The sequence below is a fragment of the Coenobita brevimanus genome, chromosome 33, assembly GCF_032717465.1.
Source record: "Coenobita brevimanus isolate Jiangsu-jjx chromosome 33, ASM3271746v2, whole genome shotgun sequence".
NCBI lineage: Eukaryota > Metazoa > Arthropoda > Malacostraca > Decapoda > Coenobitidae > Coenobita > Coenobita brevimanus.
Window position 1 is genome coordinate 39,704,281 of NC_136986.1, and position 22,784 is coordinate 39,727,064.

The 22,784-nt window shown below is 40.5% G+C and overlaps 1 protein-coding gene across 1 annotated transcript in view; it reads left to right on the plus strand.

The window, feature by feature from the left end:
• LOC145395907 (rho family-interacting cell polarization regulator 2-like) overlaps positions 1-19,024 on the plus strand; it is a 63,454-nt gene extending 44,430 nt beyond the window's left edge. The window contains exons 14-21 of the mRNA XM_080269431.1: positions 2,282-2,425; positions 5,902-6,024; positions 6,272-6,418; positions 7,331-7,483; positions 9,111-9,234; positions 10,479-10,650; positions 11,622-11,769; positions 13,708-19,024. Of these exons, the coding sequence (XP_080125557.1) occupies positions 2,282-2,425; positions 5,902-6,024; positions 6,272-6,418; positions 7,331-7,483; positions 9,111-9,234; positions 10,479-10,650; positions 11,622-11,769; positions 13,708-14,103 (1,407 nt within the window). The 3' untranslated portion in view covers positions 14,104-19,024. The remainder of the gene's footprint in view (positions 1-2,281; positions 2,426-5,901; positions 6,025-6,271; positions 6,419-7,330; positions 7,484-9,110; positions 9,235-10,478; positions 10,651-11,621; positions 11,770-13,707) is intronic.
• Positions 19,025-22,784: the final 3,760 nt, after the last annotated feature.

The window sequence follows — 22,784 nt, forward strand, 5'->3', positions numbered from 1 at the left end:
TGCAGTTTGAAGTGTTACTACTCTTATTTGTATGTATAACACCACATATATGCAGCCATGTTGATGTATGTGCAGTGGGTGACCTTGAGCTTCTGCTGACTTTATTCTGAGGTGCTGATGATAGATGAGTGACGGGGTGCTGAGTTCTGCTATCTTGACACTCTTGACCTCAGTGCCGTCTCTCATGTTCACATCCCTCAGATCTCAAACCAAAATGGGCTATATGATCTTGTCACCCAAACCTCCAGCCAATAAAGGACAAATACAGGAATGCTGGAGTTTTAATAATACCAGTAAGACAGCATTAACAATTGTGGTATATACTGTACATACAAATAAGGTTGTAATAACAGAATTCCCCCAAAAATAAAATTAAATATTGTGTGAGTAGCAGGAATGAAATTTTAAAAAATCTACAAAAGGTGCTCTATAATTCCCATAATATTAACACTTGATCAGAGATGGAGTGGAGAGGTATATGAGAGAGGGGTTGTGTGAGCTGGGGGGAGGACAGTGAAATAACAAGAGGACAGGGCAACATGAAGACGACTTGTTTGTGGCCGCCCCTTATTGGGATTGAGGCATCTGGCTATAGATAGATAGATGGTCAAAGAATGACAAGCGCAAACATTCACTTATTATTTCAGAGCAGCTTTTGTGAAGATAAAAGGTTATTTTATCAGTACCCAGTAAAAAATCAGTAAAAATAATAAAAGCGAGAAATGTTAACGTTAGGGGTAGGGTTGTGAGAAGTAGACTGAAAAAGACCTGGGACGAGGTCATTGAGTGAGACCTCAGGGATAAGGGACTGAATGGGGAAGCTGCTTGAGATCAAGCAGCATGGAGAGCTGCCATTAGGTAAACAAGGCTGACGCATGCAAACATGTTGGAGCCTTCAAGAACAGACGAACAAACCCATTAATGTAAGGGTAAAAAAAATATAATTAAAGCTAAAGTGAGAAGCATCTGTAGAGTAATTGGTTCTTAGTTTAGAGTTCGTATATTGATGTTTTGATGTTTTAGTGTTGCTATATTTCTTCCTGCTAGCCAGTGTTTATGCTTTAAATTTGATCAGTTATTTCATCTCAGCTCTCAGTATCCTGGTTAAAAAAATGGTGTAATGTTTTTATTTTATATACTTTAATACCAGCATAGTATAGTACCATTGTTTACATTTTCTTTATTAAATTTATCCTATTTTGTTTCAAAGGATATGGTACGTTCGTTGTCTTTTGATTTAGTATTTTCCCTATTTTCCCAGGATACATTTTGAATTTTGTTGCATACTGTATTGATGTATAGTATTTTGTGTTCCATATGTGATGTATTGCATGGCCGGTGTATGCATGTCTCGTAACCTTTTGGAGTTTCACCGCCCTAGTCTTTTTCTTTCAGGCGTTTTGATGGGTGTTTATAGGTCAGCACTGACACACGCTCACCCTCAAATCCTGTCTCTGATCTCAGCCATTTTTAACTGCAGGGATTTGGTGTCTTTGCTTATCCACCCTTTCCAGAATTTATGTCTTAGCATTTCCAGCCTTATGTCTTGTTCTCTGCCATTTCAGCCAGTCTCACGTTTAAATATTCATGTACATTATAAGCTTATTAATATTGTAACGACCTCATACAGGATATTGCTCACCACATTGCCTTTCTGAAACAAACATAATTCCTTTACCCATCTCAGGCATATAATTTTCACTATATATACTACCATAATTTATTGCTACCATTAATATTATGCAGTGTGAGGGTTGAGAATTAATAATTTTAATGTGTCAGGACTTTCTTCATAATATTACTGGAGATTTTGAGTGTTTCTGCAGAAGAGTACCCCTAAACTTGTACCTTGTTGATATACCATAGTGTTTGAATTACCAGTAATTGTATTGTGTATCATATTAACAGTTTAGAGTGAATTATTTTCTCACCAGTAACATTTATTGTATTTTATGCCCCAGATTATCCTAGTCAGTGCAAGAGTGTCCCTTTTTTGTGTGATACATTTCCCCTGTTGTTTTACAGTATAGTACCTCAATGATTTTCTTAGCTTTATGCATCCAGTTGACAAATGATTCTTTTCCCCCCCTACTACTCACCAAGTAATTACCATCTTCTGGACAGTGTCCTTTTTACTTGCATTTTTCCTTAGTAAGTTATCCATTTTAATTACCTATACGCTGCTAGTGTGGAGATCAGATACCTAGTATTGCATGTAGAGTACAGTATTGTAGGGAAACATGTAGTTGATATTGATAGCAGTGTTGCTGGTGTGTTACAGAGTTGCCACAGTAGGAGAGACAGCACTACCTCAGAGATCAGCCTAATGGTTGAGTCAGCTTTAGAATGCTTTGATTTCCTCAGTGCAGAATATGATGATGATGATGATGATGGTCATGATGAGTTTGGTGATGTTAAGGCCACAGTGAGTATGAATAGGATGGGCAGTGTAGCCATAGCATAACCCCCGTAGCTGCTGGGTCACCAGTGTGTGTAGAGGTGACCCACCATCACTAACACATGGGCTGGGTCAACATGACAGGTGCAGGCACTCACCTGTGCATGCCATCACATTACATTAACCCTTTACTGCATCAAGGTCATGCACGTTGGACTTTGCAGGAAGGTACTCACTGTACCACCTTTTGCCTACCAACTCAGAGCTGTGAAGCTTATGAGTCCAGACTGTAGGGTTCCCCCTAAGTAAGTTTTGCAAAATGCCTCTCAGATGTGACACTTGTCACAGTAGTCAGTGAAGGGTTAAATAAACTACAGAGACAAACCTTTGATTATTCTTATGGGTGAACTGTAGGGAAAGAGACGTTTACTTACTGAATCCATCTTTCAAACAGACCCTACTATCTTTACTTGACCTTCATTTCTTCCTGGTAACCACTCATGTGGTGTAGGTTTGTGATGCCTGTGTTGTGACACTGACTAAATAGAGGACAAAACCCTCAGATTATTGCAGTAATCCCCTCACCAACCCAGTCTCCCTGCCAGGAATTAGGTAGACTGTGGATGTCAGTGTGTGTATAGGTCTGATAATGAAACTAGTTATGGACACTTATAGACAGTACTGTGTTTCCTTGTGAATGCCACAGTCCACCAGCTTCATTACCTGTGTTATGTGTATTGTGTATATTTTCATTCTGTTTTTTTATATTTATTTGCGTGGTTCTCAGTGGTAGTATCAAAGATCAAATTAGATGTCATATATTTCTTCCCCCTGTTTTATGTCCCGATCCTGTTTAATTTCATCTTCTCTCTCGTTATGATGCTACGTCAATTTCTCGTAGCACAGATTTCATTTTCTCTTGTGTTTACTTCTCAAGGCAAGTGGTGTTTGCTATGTGCAGGTAGTCCTCATTGTAAGCCAGGGATGTTTAAAATTTCATAACTTTTGCCATTAAATTGGTACTGTCGCTTGAGGGAACAGGCAAATTTGCTTTATTGGTAGGGAGGGGGAGACTGAAGATGAGGTGGAAGGATGGGATGGAGATGTGTAGGCATGAGAGTAGTGTGGGATGGAGAGAGGACCATGTGGTAGTGGAGGACAGGGTGACATGGAGGTGATACATTTGTGGCCACCCCTTCTGGGATGAAGGCATCTGACCATGGATACATAGGTAGAATGGATTGTAATAGGGAATTTTGCTGTAATTTATCATGGACAATACTGTAATGAAAAAGAACATTAAAAAGGCGTCTTTATAATGAGGACTTCCCGTAGTTTTTTTTTTTTTTTTTTTTTTTTTTTTTTTTTTAAGTCCCTGGTGGTGGTGGTGATGATGGTGGTGGTGGTGGTGATGATGGTGGTGGTGATAGTGGTGGTGATGATGGTGGTGGTGGTGATAGTGGTGGTGGCTTGGGAAGGGACTGGTGGCTGACTCACACAGGACCCTACTGTTGCACTGCTTCATAAACACTAACACTCATGCCACAGCTGCTGAAAGTCTGTTCATGTTTGTTACCTTTCCAAGAGATACCATTATAACAGTATTGATGGACCTACATGTGCCCAGAGATCATGTAATGTTATCAAAACGTCATCTGCCTTTAATTGTTGTGGATAGTGATGGCTTAGGCTTTGGGGTTCAAGTTCTGGAACAGTGGTGCAGCTTGAGGGATGGCCAAAGTGGTCCTGACCATCCCTGAAATGCCTGGTCACCCCAAATTTCTAGGAGCATACCTTTAGTCCCCCCTGAAGAGTTCACTTTGGCCCACCTTATAAATGAGTTTAGTCACCCCTTGGCCATCTGATTTTAAGATTCTAGCTACACCCTCAGTCTGGAAGGGTGTAATTTGAGGTTCACAGTTTACTTGAGAAACACCCTTAGTTAAATTGATGTGGAAGTAATGAATGTTGCAGTCATTGTCTCCCAAGAGTGATTATTAAAAACATGAACAGACTTTTGGTGTGACAGTATAATGCTGGGGACATTATAACACAGCCTAAATACATGAAGACCTGCTGCATTACTGACCAAGGGGAGGTGATGATGGCTGTATTTAGAGAGGCATAGAAGGCTTCATCATATATCTTCTTTAGCAGTTTATTTTACATATTACACCTTTTCATTTTCTTGCACCTTTTTTTCATATCAACATATAGTAGTTTATTTGAATGAAACACAAAAAGGTATTGAGTTTTATTTTAATTATTGATTATTTTTCAATTTTGTTTAACCAGACCACTGAGCTCCAAAGAATGGAGCTCTGATAGAACTGGCTCATAGGCTTAATTCTTGGTGGTTGTATGAAAGAGACACAATGATTATTGAAGAAGTATGGCCTAAAAATAATTTGGATATTTTTAAAATGCATCAATTCAGCTCATATTCAGAATGTAATATGCAGAATAAATTGCCAGGGAAGGTGTGGTACAAAATTTCCAAAGCTGCTTAGAATACAAGCTACAGACCTAGTGTGTGTGTGTGTGTGTGTGTGAACCTCCTTGACACATGTACTGTGATGGACATGGTATATACACGGGACAGCTTTATTGTAGTCAGCTTAACTAAATAAATGGATAGTTGGCTGCTGTACTAGTGGGCATGTAGATGTAATGTGTATTATGTACCTGACAAACTATACACTATAAAACATCTATATTTCTCTTTATGTATATTATGTGATTATATATACTGTAATATGCTTGAATTAAGGACAGTCCTTTTTCATGACAATGGATTTTTGGTCTGCAAATATACAGTATTTTTGTAATGAGATTTTTTGCATTGAGTCTGTCATTTTGCTAAATCTGTGTAATAGTATTTTTCTGTGACACATACATTTGAGGATAGGTGAATGTTGAGGTAATATGTTGAGGTGGTAATGCCGCTTTGCAGTAAGTCTCAGTTATTCTGGCATAATGGAGCAGGTAAATTCATGAAGTATCAGAGCTGCTGTAACTGTCTGTGGTAGGTACCTAGTGTATGGAATAACAGTATTATTGCATCATTTTTCTTAAACCTCACCAGTTTTCTAGAACTGTACTGAACATACAGTGCTGACAAAACTCACCTCTGTTGCAGTAATGATATTTGCATCTAGGATAAGGTTGTTGGTGGGCAAGGATGATGATAATGGCAGTTGTAGCAGATATGAAGCGACACACCCTTGTAGTCAGATGGGAGCTCATTTATTTCATTCTTGCAATTGAACACCTTAGTTTGTGAAGGGGTTAATCATAAATGATGTGACAGTACATATATATCTTAAGGTTAATACGGTAATTAGGAAACGGCTGGAATTTAAAAAGACATGAAGCTTAATAAGGTGCCATTATAGAGTTAGAATAAAAGGGACTTACTCAAACGATAGTTGGATTGAAAAGGACTTTCTCTAACTTTTCCCGACCACTACTACCTCACTGCTAACCTTACCCCCATCCCACAGAACTGTCGGAGCCGGCGAGACAGCAACACATCCGAAATCAGCCTGTCAGTGGAGTCAGCATTGGAGTGCTTTGATTTCCTTAATGCCGAGTGTGATGATGATTTTGAAGACGATCATCCGGATGTAAGTAGAAGTCTCTGGTAAATTTTTTTTGCAGTTGTGAGTAGGTTGATGATGTATGTGAAATCCATGTGTAAATTTATGTGAAATATGTTATTAATTTATGTGAAATCTGTTGTAAAATGTATGTAAAATCTCATGAATTTTTTTACAGGTGATGTATGTGAAGTCCGTTGTAAATTTTTGGCCTGTTATTGAGTAGACTTATAATGCACAATTATTTTTTATTTGAACCAAAACTGATCCCCAGGCATGTGAGGAAAAGAAAAATAAAGACGCAGTGGCCATCTTAGCAGCCTCAGTAGTTCCTGACTCTAGCCAACCCGCAGTAACTGGCAATACACAACTTGACCTCTTCCTCTTCACGCACCTCACACACGCCCTTACGCTACTCCAAGTGAGCCCATGATTTCTTTTTATCCTCGTTTTCCATTTTATTTGTGTCTGACTCTGGCCATTTCCAGGTTCTGTTATCCTTAAATGCAATAAATGGTGCCACACATTGACAGTTATTTCCCCATAATTCAGTACATTATATATAACCTAACAGAGTGTTGTGAAAGCCTCTGGCATAGTACTTGATCTGTTTGTACATTTTTGTGGCTTTAGTTCACAAGTGCCCGTGGGCCCTTCGGGCCCCTTGCACTTGCTCCTGCGGAGGGATCTCGCGTTTATGTGCTGTTCTAGTGTAACGTTGTCACTTGGACTCTTTGCAGCTAACCAATTGATTGTGTTATTTGCAGCTTCAGGAATGGAACCCAAGTTGTCTGAACGCAAGTCCAAGTACACACACAGACACACGACTACTGATACAGTTTATTTTAGTTCTACCTATGGGCAAAAAATTCTATGGAGATCCTATGTCGGGCTCCAGGAGCAGCGTTTTTGTCAAAATGTGATTGCTCATTAAATATAGTAAAAGTTTTTAAGTTGCGATGGGACCAAGTTTTTTTTACATCAGCGATTTTGCGATTTTTGTGCCAGTTTTGGTGCAATTTGATTGTGTAGTTTCGGCTGCCCAATATACACACACACACACACACACACACACACACACATGGCTAGTGCCATAGTATATTAGATGGCATTATGAAAAGTTAGTTGATATCCATAATATTTGCTTGAACGGTTGCTATTGTGGCACAAGAAAGGGGTAGTGGGTGGGAAAATGGGACTTGGACCTGTGTTGTTCAGAATATAGAGGGGGAAAAAAAAATGAGGATTATGATGATAGAGACTGCATTTGCCCTCAGGTGTAAAGTACAAGTAAGTAACAAAGTAATTTCAATGCAACCAACATCCCTTACAGCATTTGGGTTCATTTGGTCCGTTGAAGAGCAAGGAGCGGTACTCACTCAAGCTGCTGGAGGCTGAGGGGAGACTGGTAGGGGAGGTGTTAACTCATCGACACTCCTTTGCATCCCTCCAGCCACAGCACATCATCACCATACCCCACGTCCAGGTTAGTGACAACACCACTGCCTACCTCGCACCACACCTCACTGCAACTACCTGTCACTGCCATGTACAATCTCACCACACCTTCACTGCATCACAACCACCACCTGCACTCACACCACATCACACCCCATCCCAACACATCACCACACCCACTTCCCACTCCTCACAATTCATCACCACATACACCCAACCCATCATATCACAACCACTCATTCCCAACAACACATTGCATCCACTACCATGCTTCACCGCACCTCACCACAGCTGTTGCCTGCCATCTTATATTGCTGCATCATTATGATGCCTCAGGATTGTGGTAGACACCCACCACCATATCCCAATTCCATCAGCTTCACCATTATTTCAGGTTTCTCAGATATAACGCACTAGAACATATCTGACTTCATATATAGTAATCCCTTGAATCTGATAACTTATAGGTCGTTGAGTTCATGCTTCTGTGGATGATTTTGCTTGTCATAGATTTTTTATTTATTTGTTTATTTATTTATTTATTTATTTTACATTAGAGTGAAGTGTGGGTACAGGATTGGCAACTATGCATGCAGTCACAACCCATAGGCAGAAAGCATTCAACCCCAAACAAATAGAGTCAAAGTTCAAGCCAAGACTCTAGCATTGTTACAGGTTTTACTACACATGTTAGATGCCTCTCCCCCATCTTCTCTTCTTCTCCATCTCCTTCTTCATCATCTTCTTCTTCCTAATAGCTTCCTGTAACTGTTGGGAAGTTTTGGCACTTTTTTTAGCTACCAGTCCAAAGAAAACAACAGCTGTACCACGGGAGCTTTATTACGAGAATTTCTGAAGAGGAAGTGTGGTGTGATTTTAACCCTCGTATGTAGAATAATCACATGAACATTATAGGTCTTCCTAAAACTGAACAAAATTGCCTGTAAGTACCAAGAGAGTAAATGAAATGAGACATATTTGGATGGAAGGTGTTCATGTACAATAAGGGACTAGGTATTGTGGTAGTGTGTGAAGCGATGGTAAATAGGATGATGTAATTTTACACTGTGTTTTTCCCTTGAAGGCCTAAGTGTTGTTCTGATTTAGAGGTGTTTGTGACGGCATATAGCACTTTGTAAATGGATGTTGTCTTACCCATTATATCGTGATGGAAAAGCAGCATCTCTGTCTGTTTGTCTCTCTCTCTCTCTCTCTCTCTCTCTCTCTCTCTCTCGATGGATATGGTGTTCAGATACAGTATAGAGAAATAATTATAGTGTCAGTTGAGTGTAAAAAAATAAGTACACACACAATATAATAGTAAGCAGTAGGATAAGGATGATGATGATGGTGATGATGATGAAAAAGATTAATGATGGTGATTATGATGATGATGAAAATGGTGCTGATGACAATGATGATGATGATGATGAAAATGGTGCTGATGACATTGATGTTGATGATGATAATGGTGATGATGGTGATGATAATGATGAAAATGGTGCTGATGACAATGATGCTGATGCTGATGATGAAAATGGTGATGATGATGATGACGATTGATGATGATGGTGATAATGGTGCTGCAGGTGATGATGGTGATGATGACTACGATGAAGATTGATATTGATGGTGATGATGGAATATTTGTACAGGTGTTGTGGGACTCCGTGGCCAAAGGAGAGGACTGGTGTGTGACCGGCCAAGCAGTGGTGACAGGGCTAATGCCGGTTGTCTCAGCCCTCCTCGACCCAGCCATACCAGACCTGCCCAAGAGAGGTCAGTATGTGGGCGTTTTTACACGTGGGAGGATTTCTAGGCCTGGCCCTGTCTGTCACTCACTAATGTTTTTGAAATGAGGTGCTTCTCTCCCATAGACTTTAGTGATTTTACCATAGCTCCATATTAGGACCTGAAGTTCCTGCATGTTATACTCGTTTTATTCTAACTTGGCCTAAAATTGCCATCTCGTCACATTGAACGCTGAGCTGTAAGGAGAGATTGACATTAAAATATGATGATAGTCATGAAGAAGTGCTGTGGGAAGGATAAAGAGCCACAGTATTGTTCTTCTCCCATTGAGTTAATAAAATAAATTGCAAAAAAACCCATGCCAGGTTTAAGTAAAATAACTCTAGTGCTTTTGCGTTTGTTGGCTTTATGCATAGTGGAAGTTAACCCCTTCAGCCTGATGACATTCTGCTGTACTCATGTTAGAAGAGTTGGTTAGATGAATTAGAATTTCTTAGAAGCACATAACAATTGTTTAGCATCCCTTTATTTTAACTTTATGAACAGACTCATTTTTCTCCCACAGATTTATGCAGTGTATCTATAGAAATCGCATTGTTCGTATTGTGTCATTTATAGACTCCAGTATGCTTGCCTTGGTTACCTAATGGCAGCTCTCCACATTATTCAGTCTCTGGCAGCCTCCCTATTCGGCCCATTATCCCTGGGGTCACACCCTAATACTTTGTTCCGGGTCTTATTTTGGTCTGCCTCTCACAACCCTACCCCTGGTGTTCACACTTCTCACCTTCCAAACAGATAACTATTTCCAAAGGGCAAGGTGTGTGAGGTGAGGCAGGATTGTGGGTGCTGAAATGGTGAATGAACCTGGGAATATTGTTGACAGCTTTCCCACTCTCTCACTCGCTTATTTCCTGTTTGTGGATCCTACCTCACCCTGTTTGTATGTGGGAGTAAAGGTCATGATGATGTAGTTGATAATGATGATGATGATGATGGTGAGATGATGATAATAATGTTGTTGTTGGTAATGTATGGTGATGGTGATATGATAAATGGGATGATGATTATGATGTTGATAAGATGATGATAACAGTAATAGTGATAATGATGATGATGATGATAATAATGTTGTTGTTGGTAATGTATGGTGATGGTGATATGATAAATTGGATGATGATTATGATGCTGATAAGATGATGATAACAGTAGCAGTGATGATGATGATGATGATGATGATGCTGATGCTTATCCACTTACCCCACCCACAGTCTTGGAAGAGCTGGTATGTGTGATGACAGAGAGTGATGAGTACGATGGTGGGGTGACGGTGACGCTCGGACACTTCCTCCACCACCTCCATTCTCCCCTCCAACACACCGTCACAACCATCGCACACAGCCTCACAACGGCAGACCTCCTCCTCTCTCAAGACACCAAAAAGTAAGTTATGTACGTTTGTTTTCACGTATTCCTTCTCTTTTAGGACACCAAAAATAAATCATACCCATAATGCATTTGTGTTAATCTACCTCACCATGACACACCTACTCCCTTCTCAAGACACCAGGAAGTAAGTTGTGCATGTAATGTGTTCATTTTCACTTGCTTGACCACTGCAGACCTACTCTCTCAGGACACAATTGGTAATTAATGCATAGTTATATATAGTGATTTGCTTCTTGTTTGTTGGTGATGAGGGGCACCTTCACATGGTGGCACTGGTGTGACTGAACAAATCCACTACCCTGTTATACAGCATTCCTGTCCCTCCTTGTCTCCCTAAAAACAGGATGGTGAGCTGCCTGAGTGCAACTTCATCCTTCGGTTCACTGGGTTCACCCTCAGATGAGCCTGGGGTTACAACTACCACCACTAGAGTTCTTGCACCTTAACTTGGCATCAGTTTGTACATTTTGCAGTTTATTTCACACAGCTCAGTGGCTGGAAGAGTCAGTGTGAGGGCTTTGTGTCTCTCCATGTCGTCTCTTTGTGACCAGCATCTCATTCAAATGTTAATCCATCTTTACAACTCAGCATTCATAACTGGAGAAACAGCAATTTAAGGTCAAGTTAGAGTTAAAAGAGTGTAATGCATTTCTTTAACTTAATGCATTTCCTTGACCCCTTTTAGGCCATTTGATGACCAGATGCCTCACACTTCTCTTAGATTGGTAATTGCAGTTAGGATGATTAAGGTCTAAAGGTTCATTATTGTAGGTGTGACTTTCTAAAACCATCCCAAAAATTGAGGCAGGACTTTACCAGCTAAAAGAACCAGCCTCACGTCACATTAAAATCCTGATGACAAAGACGATGACAACGACGACGACGATGTTGATGATGATGGTGATGATGATGATTCTGAAACTGTCCCATTGATGATGATTCCAAAAATTGTTCCATCTTTGCAGAGTTGAGGCAGGATTGTACCAGCTTAAAGAACCAACGTCCCTTCACATCAAGATCCTGGGTCACCTTCTGTCAGGCCCTTCGGAGCTTAAACACATCACCACCACCTTCATCAACACCCTGGCACACAACAACCAGCTCATGCATATGGTAAGGGAGGGGGAAGAGAAATATTTTGTACTCCAGGCATGCTATTGATAGTTGTCCCACTCATGTACATTTTCGTGTTTCTGGACTGTACCTCACTCCATCCTTAGATGTAAAGCTCTTGATGATGAGGGATGAGGATGATGATGATGGTAAGGAGGAGGAATATGATGGTGGTGGTGGTGGTGGTAATATTTTGAATATTTTATTTGCTTTAGGAGACCTAATATGGTGGAAGGATTAGAAGCAGCATCAATGAACTCTTTTCAGCTTGTTCCATTCTCTTAGCAACTCAGTGAACATCAGATGAATGGTTTAATATTTATATGCTGTTATTTGATTTACAGTCTGTTGATAGAGTTAGAGAAATATGCTGTGATCTTCTGACCAAGTAGGTTAATCTGTTGTATTGTTTTACAGTAGGTGGTGGTGACCATCACCTTCCCATTCGAGGTAGTGCTGTCTATTTTGTCCTTCCCCTTTCTCATTCAGTCTCTGTGTCTGCCCACCACTTTTTGTGCTTCTTCCTTCTCATTCTGTCACTTTCATAACCCTTCTTTCCACTTCAGGTGGCTCAACACCATATGACAAGCCTAATGGTTTCCTGTAACCCAGGAGACCATTTACAACACCGGGTGGTAACCACATAACCAGATTACGGGTTGAAGTGGAGCCTGCTGTGGTGCTCCTGTTAACTGGGTGGAGAGACACAAATATGGCATCCATCCAAGAACCAAACCTCTGCGTTACGTATTCCCCCGCACTTTGCTGTGGTGAGGCACTGTCAGCTAGAAAGGAATATTGGTTCACTGAATGGAATAACCTTGCAGGGGCAGTTGCTTGCTTGCAGTTGATGGGTTTGCTCAGTCAGACCAACTGGGTATGATCAGCAACAACAACAACTGTACAGTATTGTAGTTATTTGATTTTGGCTTCTTTTAAAAGTAGTTTGTTATAGAAAACAAACACATAAGGAGTTAATATGTAAACTTAGTTATAGTGTACTATTCAGTCGCAGTTCATTATTGTTACTTTAATACTGTATTATTGCAATTATGTTTCCTGTTTATGGATCCTGCCTCACCTTGTCTGTAGGTGATGTTCCCAAGAGATTAGGTGTGCTTAGCCAACTCCATGTCTTCTTTATCCCTGGACAGTTGTTGACTCTGTACATGGGTTTTGTTCACCCCTGTGTAGAGTACGACTCTCATGTTTGGGGAGGCTCCTCATCTACCAGCCCTTCTTAACTAGGTGGGGTCAAAGGCTTTTTGTCTCATCAACTGGCCTCCTACTGGCTCCCTTCAACCTCTCATTTTTTCAGTCACAGCTTCAGTGGTCACTGCTCATCTGAACTGTCTGCTTGCATCTCTCCACCACTATGGTGGGTGTGTGGCACCCATCTAGCAACAAACTCTCATCCTCTTTCTGTCCAGCCCCTCAGTGCAAGAGTTAACTGTTACTCCCAGTCTTTGGTGTATGCAACAGGTCAACTCTGGAATTGTCTTCCTCTGTGTATTTCCTACTGCTTATGGCCTCCAGACTTTTAAATGCAGTATGTCCTATCAACTTGAAATGAACAGATCTTGAATTTGGCTCTTTGTTAACTTGCGTTTGTTTTTTCATGGAGGAAACAATCTTGCAGGATTCTGGTCTTTGGTTCTGTCTTCCTTGCATAGAAAAAAGAAAAGAAAGGGGGAAAAAAAAACAGCCACGATATTTGTGGTTATTGATTGTTGATGCTGCCTCAGGCACATCTTAACATGAGCCCAGTGGGTTACAACCTAAAGTTGTCCTTCTCCTGCAGTCAACCTCACTCCTTTTGGGAGTTAGGAGTGGATTGAGGGATAGTTGTGTAGGTGGACACCAGAAACATTTAGTTATCAGTGCCATCATATACTGTGTCAGTGATAACACTAATGGAGCATTTGCTGCTCTTTCCAGATTGTGGAGCTTTGTCTGTTGTTACTTGAGTCAAGCCGCTCAAGTGACAGAGAGGCAGCTTGTGTCTTACTAGGGGTCCTGGCTCCCATTCTACCCGACAACACCCACAAGAAACACCAACCACAACAACAAGATGCACCCAAGATTTCCTCCAACAAAAATGCCAGTAAAAAGAAGAAACATTCCTGCACTGGGGAGAAAGGTGCGCCGGAGTGGCCACGTGCTGTTGAAGTTCTCTCCTGCCTACAACAACACGACCCCAGCAAAGATGTGCAGGAGGCGGCTCGACAGGCACTGTTGAGTCTGGGGAAGGAGGGACAGTCAGCGTTACACCAGGTCCAGCTGTCCTCACATGGGTTCCAGGGAATTGAGGTGAAGGAGAAGGCAAAGGTGTGAGGCAGTCGTTTTGTACTGTAGTTTCCATGCGATTATATTCACCCTAGGATATACTCAACAGGCGCTATTGAGTCAGGGGAAGGAGGGGCAGATGGCAGTACATCAGGTCTAGCTCTCCTCTTGTGGGTTCCAGGGTATAAGGTGAGGGAGAGAGCAAAGGTGTAAGGCAGGTAGTTTGTATGTTATTCTAGCCATTTCTAGGCAGTTTTATTCACCTAAGGATAGACTTTTCGAGCTGAAGGGATAGATGCAGTGATCATTAACCCCTTCACCATTGTTTACTTTTGTCCAGCACTTTTGATTACTGTATGAAAGACTTAATGAATTGAAGGGATTAGGGAAAAAGTCATCATTAATCCCTTCACTATTAGGTTACTGTCATTCTGAATTTAATAGCCTGGTTACAGCAAAAATAATAACATTCATGGGCAGAAGGGTTAAAGGTACAGTCTCAAGCAAAAGCCCCCCCAACACACCCTCTTAGCATTGTGTCCTGCCTTCTGTATTTCCCATTCCTCCCTGGACATCACAGATAATGTGGTGTTTCTTGGCCCAGTGGATGAGGACTCGTATAACACAGCTGAACATGTATAGCAGAACTGCCCTTCCATGTCAGGAATGTGCAAGCCGGCTGCTAAAATACATACATGCTTACCGACATGGGAGTTTATGAAGACTGATTTAACTGGAGGGGTTAACATTAGCCCTTACCTGTCCATTACAAGATCTTTCACAGTTGAATTAAATTTATTGGACAAGTTAAGACTAAAATAAAGACACGATTAAATTCAGTTTTAGGGGAGGCTTTTGGAACGAGAGGGGTTAGCTTTAGCCTCCCTTAATTACCCACTAAACCACCTGGTGCCACAGTTTGGTTATATGGTTACCACCCAGCATAGTAAATGGCTTCCAAGAAATAAATGTCAGCCTGGGTATCTCATTTTATTTTATGCTGTAACCAGATGAATTTATTGAGAAAATTGAGAGGCACCTTATAGTGAAGGGAATTAAAATTTTATCTAATTAAACAAGCGTATCCTAAGCTGAATAAAACTATTTAGAGATAGCTAGAATGAAATGAAAAAGACAACACCATATTGAAGCAATTAATACTGAAATTCTTGGAAGATGTATAGTATATATTTTACATGTATTGCAACTATTTGATGTTGTCTTGTAAGAGCTGATTCATTCCTGTATTATCATAACTAATTTACTTCATCAGTATGACTGGAATGCGGCCTCAAGACACTAGAAATGTTGCTTTTTAGTTGTGCTAAATTACACACCGCTTTTAACTGGAGGACGTGTGATTTTAGTTTTATTCTCACTACTGCCAGACAGCTATCCCACACTTAGGAATGACCTTTAGTTGTGTTGGGGTTAAAAGTCAGTATCTAAACCCTCCAATTTTAAAAGTCACTCCTAAGCTGAATACAGTTGTCTGGTGGCAGTAAGAATTAAATGAATGTTCTCAGGTTGAACACAGCGAGGAAATCATTTACCATCTTTTTCCATTGTGGTGTCATATACAATACTCAGTATGATTTTCAACTTTCTAATGGTGATACAATGTGGTTTTGTAGCCCAACAGTATAATGGTATATTATCCTTTTTAGATAAAGTTGTACAAATATCCGAATTCTCAGCATACAGTACTAAAAGTCTGTCTTAGGGCAAGTGCTCAAGTTATACCTGCAGGTTCTGACAGTGTACAGTTTAACCAATACCAGAAGGCTTTGCTGCATGGGTATATGTATGTTCCTTGATTTCTTCTCAATCCCTTGAAAAGAGGATGATGGACTACAAGGGCAACTTTAGTTTGTAGTCCACCAAGTTAATGCCCAGAGAAACTTGGGGCAAAAATAACAACAACAACAGCCAATCCCAGCTTCAGTTTGAAGATAAATGTTCAGACTGAAAAGGTCTGTGCAGTTGCAGCATCCCATATGCAGTGCCATGTTCTTGGACAGGTGCGTGTATGGAAATTATGTGAATTGTGGTGTTTAATGTGATTCCTTTTCATCAACTTGGACACCTCGCTCCCTCCTGGGAATCCATCCAGCAGAGCACAGCCATGACAGAACCACCTCAAGGTTACTTTTTACCTTGACATACATCAGTCTTCAGTCACTCCTCTTTCCTTGCTCCTTCATACATCACAGTCTGTCCAAGCTATTTTGTCCTTACCCTTTGCCTTCTCACTCTTCAGCCAGTCATCTTCCCTTTCTTACATCACATCACAGACCGCTTCATTTATTGACACATTCAGTCTCACTTTCGAGGACTTTCTGTGGCCCCCTATCTATGTAAATTCTTTGAGTATGTTGGTACCACCTTAGTAGCTCGGCATATCACTCATCATGTATCCAGCACTACCTCTCCCCCAAGAAGCCCCATTCAGATGTTCTCATAAATTTTTTTCATGTGCATAGTGTATTGATCCAGTGTGGCTGCAACAAACTCTCCATCGAACCTTCGTATCACAAGAAGCCGGAATAAAATGAAATACGTCTGGGTTTCCGCATGACAGGTTGAGTTTGACTTCCACTTGTTTTTCCACGTGGATATAACCACTATTAGCCCAAGTACTGTACTCCAATACATCACGTGATTAGTTTGGAGAGCTTGAGGCCACTGTTCTGTCCATTTTGTCCTCGTTTCAATGCTGTTAAACTCTGGCACGTATATTTTTGGTGGGATAAAGATAATCACAGTCACACAACATTGAGCAACTAACTGTATGCAAGTGATGATTCTACTCTACGTTTTGTAAGGTGTTTACTTCCCCCCAAAATGCCTCCAAGCCTATCAACATTCATCACCACTTCTTCCGATGTGTACAGTACAGCGAGGAAATTGTGCTCAAAAAGTGTCATTGCCGGAGGTTAGGGTGCATGTATTGGACTCCTTCATCTCTTGGAGTCGTACTCTCCTCAGTTTAGATTTCTTTTTAGCACTTCTTCCTGACCAATTTATTTATTCATACGACACAGTAACTCCGTACATCTGATGGCACATTTAAATTTTTATTTTTGGTCGTACATGATTTTATTTGGTTCAGGAAAGACTTTTGGAACTTGAGAGGTTAGATGCAGTGATCATCAAACTCTTCCAAGTGAGAGGTCTGTTTTATGCTGAATAAAATCATCTGGAGATAGCAGAAATAAAGTATGAAATCATTGGAATGAAGGGGTTAATGTTCATATTCATGTTATATATATGCAGTCTATGTTGGTATGAAAAAAATAAATAAATAAAAAGTATAAAGAAAATTCTGAGGTGTAATATTGGAGATAAATTGCTGAGAGAGAAGTGTTGGTAAGACTCCTAAACTGATACTAATATGACCTTTGGTGTTACTCATGAGGTTGCACTGAACTCCATGCCATTTTGAATTATTGCATGAGAAAAGTAAATACAATTCTTATTCTTGTTACTCATTACATTACATGTATATTGCATATTATTTCACATGTATATTGCATATTATTTCAGAACAGTTGTCTAGTCCTGTAATATAAACATTTTCTCTATTAGTTCTTAGCTTTCAATATGTCAAATACCCTGTATATGAATTCTACAGATAAGGAAATACAGCGACATCATAGTATTAACAGTAGATTACAGTGATAGCAGGAAATTAGTGGATTATGAGTTGCAGTAGGCTATCATTACTACTGTATTAACTTACAGGCAGTTGTATCTTTTCTTCGTAAGGGATCAGCCACAGGGAAGAAACAAGTAAGTGACGACCAGGCAGTTTAGTAGTAAAATTGTGTTCAGCAGAGTTGGTATGAGTAGAAAGTTCATTGCATTATATTACAGTTGGTTTTGATTTTGTGTAAAGTGAAGCATAAGATCTAGTAGTATTGTTGACATTAGAACACCCTTAAATTTGTGAGTCATATTCGTCACTGAACCCTCATGCTAAACTCGTGGCAGCTGAACCCAAAAGACCAAACTTATATTAATACGTAAATATCAGTGCAAAACTTTACCAGTGCATATTTTTGTTAAGTACTAGATGGGGGTTCTATGGGATTGACTTTATTTTTACTGTCTCTACAAGTGGCCTTTAATTCAAAATGAGAGAAATCCCCATAAAGTGACATATGCATTTGGCATATTAAGGGATTTGGCTTTTGATTAAGGGGTAGAAGTACACAAAACCACCATATATGACATCAAAGCAGAGTTATAATGAATCAAGGACATCCATAATTGAAAAGGAGGTATTAATTTATCAGGAACTTCAGCCCATGAGTGCATTGACGTGTTTTATTGCTGTCTAATGTTTGGTGATTTTTATATTTTGGAAGACCTCTCATTGTTAAGGGGTTGGAGGTCATTTTGGTTAATCTGTCAGCATTTTTTTTTTTTTTTAAATGAAGAGAGGGAAAAAAAAAAAAAAATAATCCATACACCAGATTACAGGTGTCCTCCGTTTATTAAAAAAATCTGCTTGAGATGTCTTCCATACAGCTTAAAATCATACAGTGGTGGCAGGAATAATTTTGAGAAAAGGTCCAGTGGAAGGGGGTATTAAATTATGTAAGAACCATAACACGAAATCCCATATTGTGCAGCTGGTAAATGACTTAACCTGTATTCTTTATTTCAGTGACCCTCAGTTAGCAAATGTGGCATCCCTGTAGCTCAGTGTCAGGTTATCACTTCCCTCTACTGTTCAGTGCTGGGACTCTTGCCAAGGTCCTGGTTGGCTGTATTGTAACTATATTTTTCCTTTTCTTATATCAATGTTGGCAGATTTATTATTATTATTTTTTTGGAATATGCTTATCCAAATTGTATGATTTTATTACAGTTCACTTGTTGTCATTGTACATACTGTATGTTTGAAATGTTGTTAACCTTGTATATTGCTCCTAAATGTGTGATAAAATGTACACAAGTCATATTATCTCATAAAAATGAAATCTAACACTTGAATTTCATTACAGAAGTACAGTATATTTAAGGTGTGTGGATGATGTCTACAAATATCCCATTGAGACAGACCAGGGATGTCCTTTTCATTTTATTTTTGTTTCCCCAATGGTTTCATTAAGCTTGGGATGGACTTATGAACTGGAGGGGTTAGGTACAGCCTTAATAAACCCTGTTAATATGAGAGGCCCTTCCCAAGTTGAATAAAATTGTGTTGGCAGCAAGAATAAACTAAAAAGAATATAACAAAGTGGTGTTTCTTGGCTCAGTGGATCAGTTGCCCTGCAGGACTTGTAGAACACAGCTGAACATGTATAGCAGAAATAGGAGTGAAATAGGAAACCTGGTAAGTACTGTACACTCCTCATTTCTCTCATACCCTAGCCATACCAGTACTGTTTTGTGTGTGTGTGTGTCATTCTTGCTACCACCAAATAGTATTTTTCTGCATAAGAGCACTCCATGGCACAGAAGAGGTTTTTGAATTATGTATCTGACCCTCCCAGTTCACAGTGTCGTAGGCTGAATAAAGCCATCAGGCTATAGCAAGAATAAAAAAAGATGAATTTGGAATGGTCAACATTACTGCATAGACAAGCCATTACTTATTGGTAAAATCTTCACAGTCTTCCAAGTAGTGTAGTCAGCCCTCCTTATTTGCTATTAATAAAACATCTCAAAATACACTTGCAGAGTGTATATTAGGATGGTTTAATAGTCGGCTGCAAAATCAACTGAAAATGTACCTTTAGCAATTGGATTCTAATGTCTGACAATGTTTTGGGACACTGCAAAGGGTTTTCATGCAATCACACAGTTATATTACGACTCTAGGGGCATTATGGAGGGTGCCAATTATTTGCAATTTTGCCATTCACAGTATCTCCATGACCCTTACGGATATAGCGGGATTACTGTATATCCAAATCTTACTGTGTCTTTGGTGTACACTGGAATAGTCTAGAAAATGTATCTAACATTTTCACAGAACAAACCAAGACAGTAACTTTGCATTCGACAGTTATGTTTACTGCTCCGAGCTTAACGCTTATCAGAGAATACCTGTACCAGGTACAGCCCTATCACAGCTGTTGTATGCTTTAGACAACAGCATTAGCATGAATATTGTACCTGTGTAACGGCCATACCACGTTGAGTACACCGCTTCCCGTCCGATCAGCGAAGTTAAGCAACGTTGGGTCATATAGTACTTGGATGGGTGACCGCCTTCTCCCTACGTGTCAAGTGGGGTTGGTGGAGGATTAGTGCCCCTCCCTGTAAAACAATTAACTCTAAGCCCTTGGTCACCCCGTTTGGGATACATGGCGTCTGGCAATGAATGTAACCATATCTTAGGGACTGATTATATTGAATCGGTAACACCAGTACTGAACAATAAATTTTTGACAGCTTTCCAAGTAGTGTACACAGACACTGAGAATCGTCTTGATAACTTTTTTTTTTTTTTTATGCGAGGAAGAAGGAACCAAAGGCCATGGCCCGCAGTAACAGTTCCCTCCAAGAGAAAAACAAAATACAAGAGAGAGCCAAATTCAAGATCCGATCATTTTGAGATGCCTGGACACACTGCGTTTGAAAGACTGGAGATCATAGGCAGCAGGAAATACAGACAGAGGGAGACAGTTCCAGAGCTGACCTGTTGCATAAATGAAAGACTGGGAGTAACGGTTAACTCTTGCATTAGAGAGTTGGACAGAAAAGGGATGAGAGTTTACTGCCAGACGGGTGCTACGCGCCCGTCGTATAGGTGGAGGAATGCAAGCAGACAGTTCAGCGGAGCAGTGACCATTAAAGTAGCGATAGAAAAGAGATAAAGATGCAACAGTGCGGCAAAGAGACAGAGGTTGAAGGGAGTCAGTAAGAGGAGGAGAGTTAATGAGACGAAAAGCCTTTGACTCCACCCTATTGAGAAGAGCTGCATGTGGGGAGCCTCCCCACACATGAGAGTTGTACTCCACACAGGGGTGGATAAAACCTCTGTATAGAGTCAACAATTGTGCAGGGGTAAAGAAAGAGCGGAGTCGGCTTAGCACACCCAATCTCTTGGAAGCAGATTTTACAAGAGATGTAATATGGTCTTTCCAAGATAAGTCCCGAGTAAATGAAACCCCAAGCATGTTCAAGGATGATGCAGGATTAAGCTGAATATTATTAAACATTAATGGGTATACCTGTGGAAGATTTTGTCGGGTTGATAGGTGTAAGAACTGAGTCTTAGATGCATTAAAGACAACCATATTATTTTTACCCCAGTCAGTGATACGAGCCAAGTCAGACATTAGGTGTGCCATAGCCTCATCCCTTGTTTCTTGAAGTAACTGTTGAGATGGGCGTTGCGGGAACCGAATGGAAAGGTGAAGGGTGGAGTCATCAGCGTATGAGTGGATAGGGTTAGATGTACAGCTTAGAAGATCATTGATGAATAAAAGGAAGAGAGTTGGTGATAGGACAGAGCCCTGAGGAACACCACTGTTGATAGATCTAGGAGAAGAACGATGGCCGTCTACAACAGCGGCTATAGAACGACCAGAAAGGAAGCTAGCGATGAAGGCACAGATAGAAGGATAGAAACCGTAGGAGGGCAGTTTGGAAATTAAAGATTTATGCCAGACTCGATCGAAAGCCTTTGAGATGTCAAGTGCAATGGCAAAGCTTTCGCCAAAGTCCCGAAAGGAGGATGACCAGGAGTCTGAAAGGTAGGTGAGAAGATCGCCAGTGGAGCGTCCCTGACGGAACCCATACTGACGATCGGAAAGAAGGTTGTGACAGGAAAGATGCCTTAAAATTTTTCTATTAAGAATTGACTCGAAAACTTTTGAAATACAGGACGTTAAAGCAATTGGACGATAGTTGGAGGGTTGGGAGTGGTCACCCTTCTTTGGGACTGGCTGAATGAGAGCAAACTTCCAGCAAGAAGGAAAGGTACAAGTTGACAGACAAAGGCGAAAGAGTTTGCCTAGGCAGGGTGTAAGCACAGAAGCACAGTTCTTGAGAACAACAGGAGGGACCCCATCAGGCCCATATGCCTTGTTAGTGCTGAGGCCAGTGATGGCAGAAAATACATCAACTGAAGAAATTTTAATGTCAGCCATGAGGAAGTCAGAGGGGAGAAGTGATGGAGGAACAGCACCGGAATCGTCTAAGGTGGAATTGGAGGAGAAAGTCTGTGCAAAGAGATCTGCTTTATCAGTAGAAGAAATAGCTACAGAACCATCAGAGTAGAAAAGAGGAGGGAAGGATGATGAGGTAAAGTTGTTAGAAAGATTTTTGGCAAGGTGCCAGAAGGAGCGGGAAGAATTCGAGTTGGAGAGTTGAGAGCATTTAGTATGGATGAAATTATTTTTAGTAGAGCGAAGAACAGACTTAGCACGATTCCGGGCAGAAACGCATCAAGCTCTAAACTTAAATTATCATCGTCTTCTTTACCCAGTCTACACCATTTCAGCATTCCTGAAGAAAATTTTATAATTCAGTGATAGTCACGACTCGCGCGACAAGCGAAAATTGTATAGTAAGGTCGATACTTGAAAAGGAGGAACGATCTCACAGTAACTCGTCTTTAATTTCTCCCTTAATTATTCAGTAATAATAAAACCACTCAGTTGCACGGAAGACAGAGGGAGGTGGATGCATTTACGTATTGGTTCTAGGCTACGTTTGCTTACGTGCTTTTGTCAGTCGCTGATAGGCATAGGCCTTGACCCGGGCCG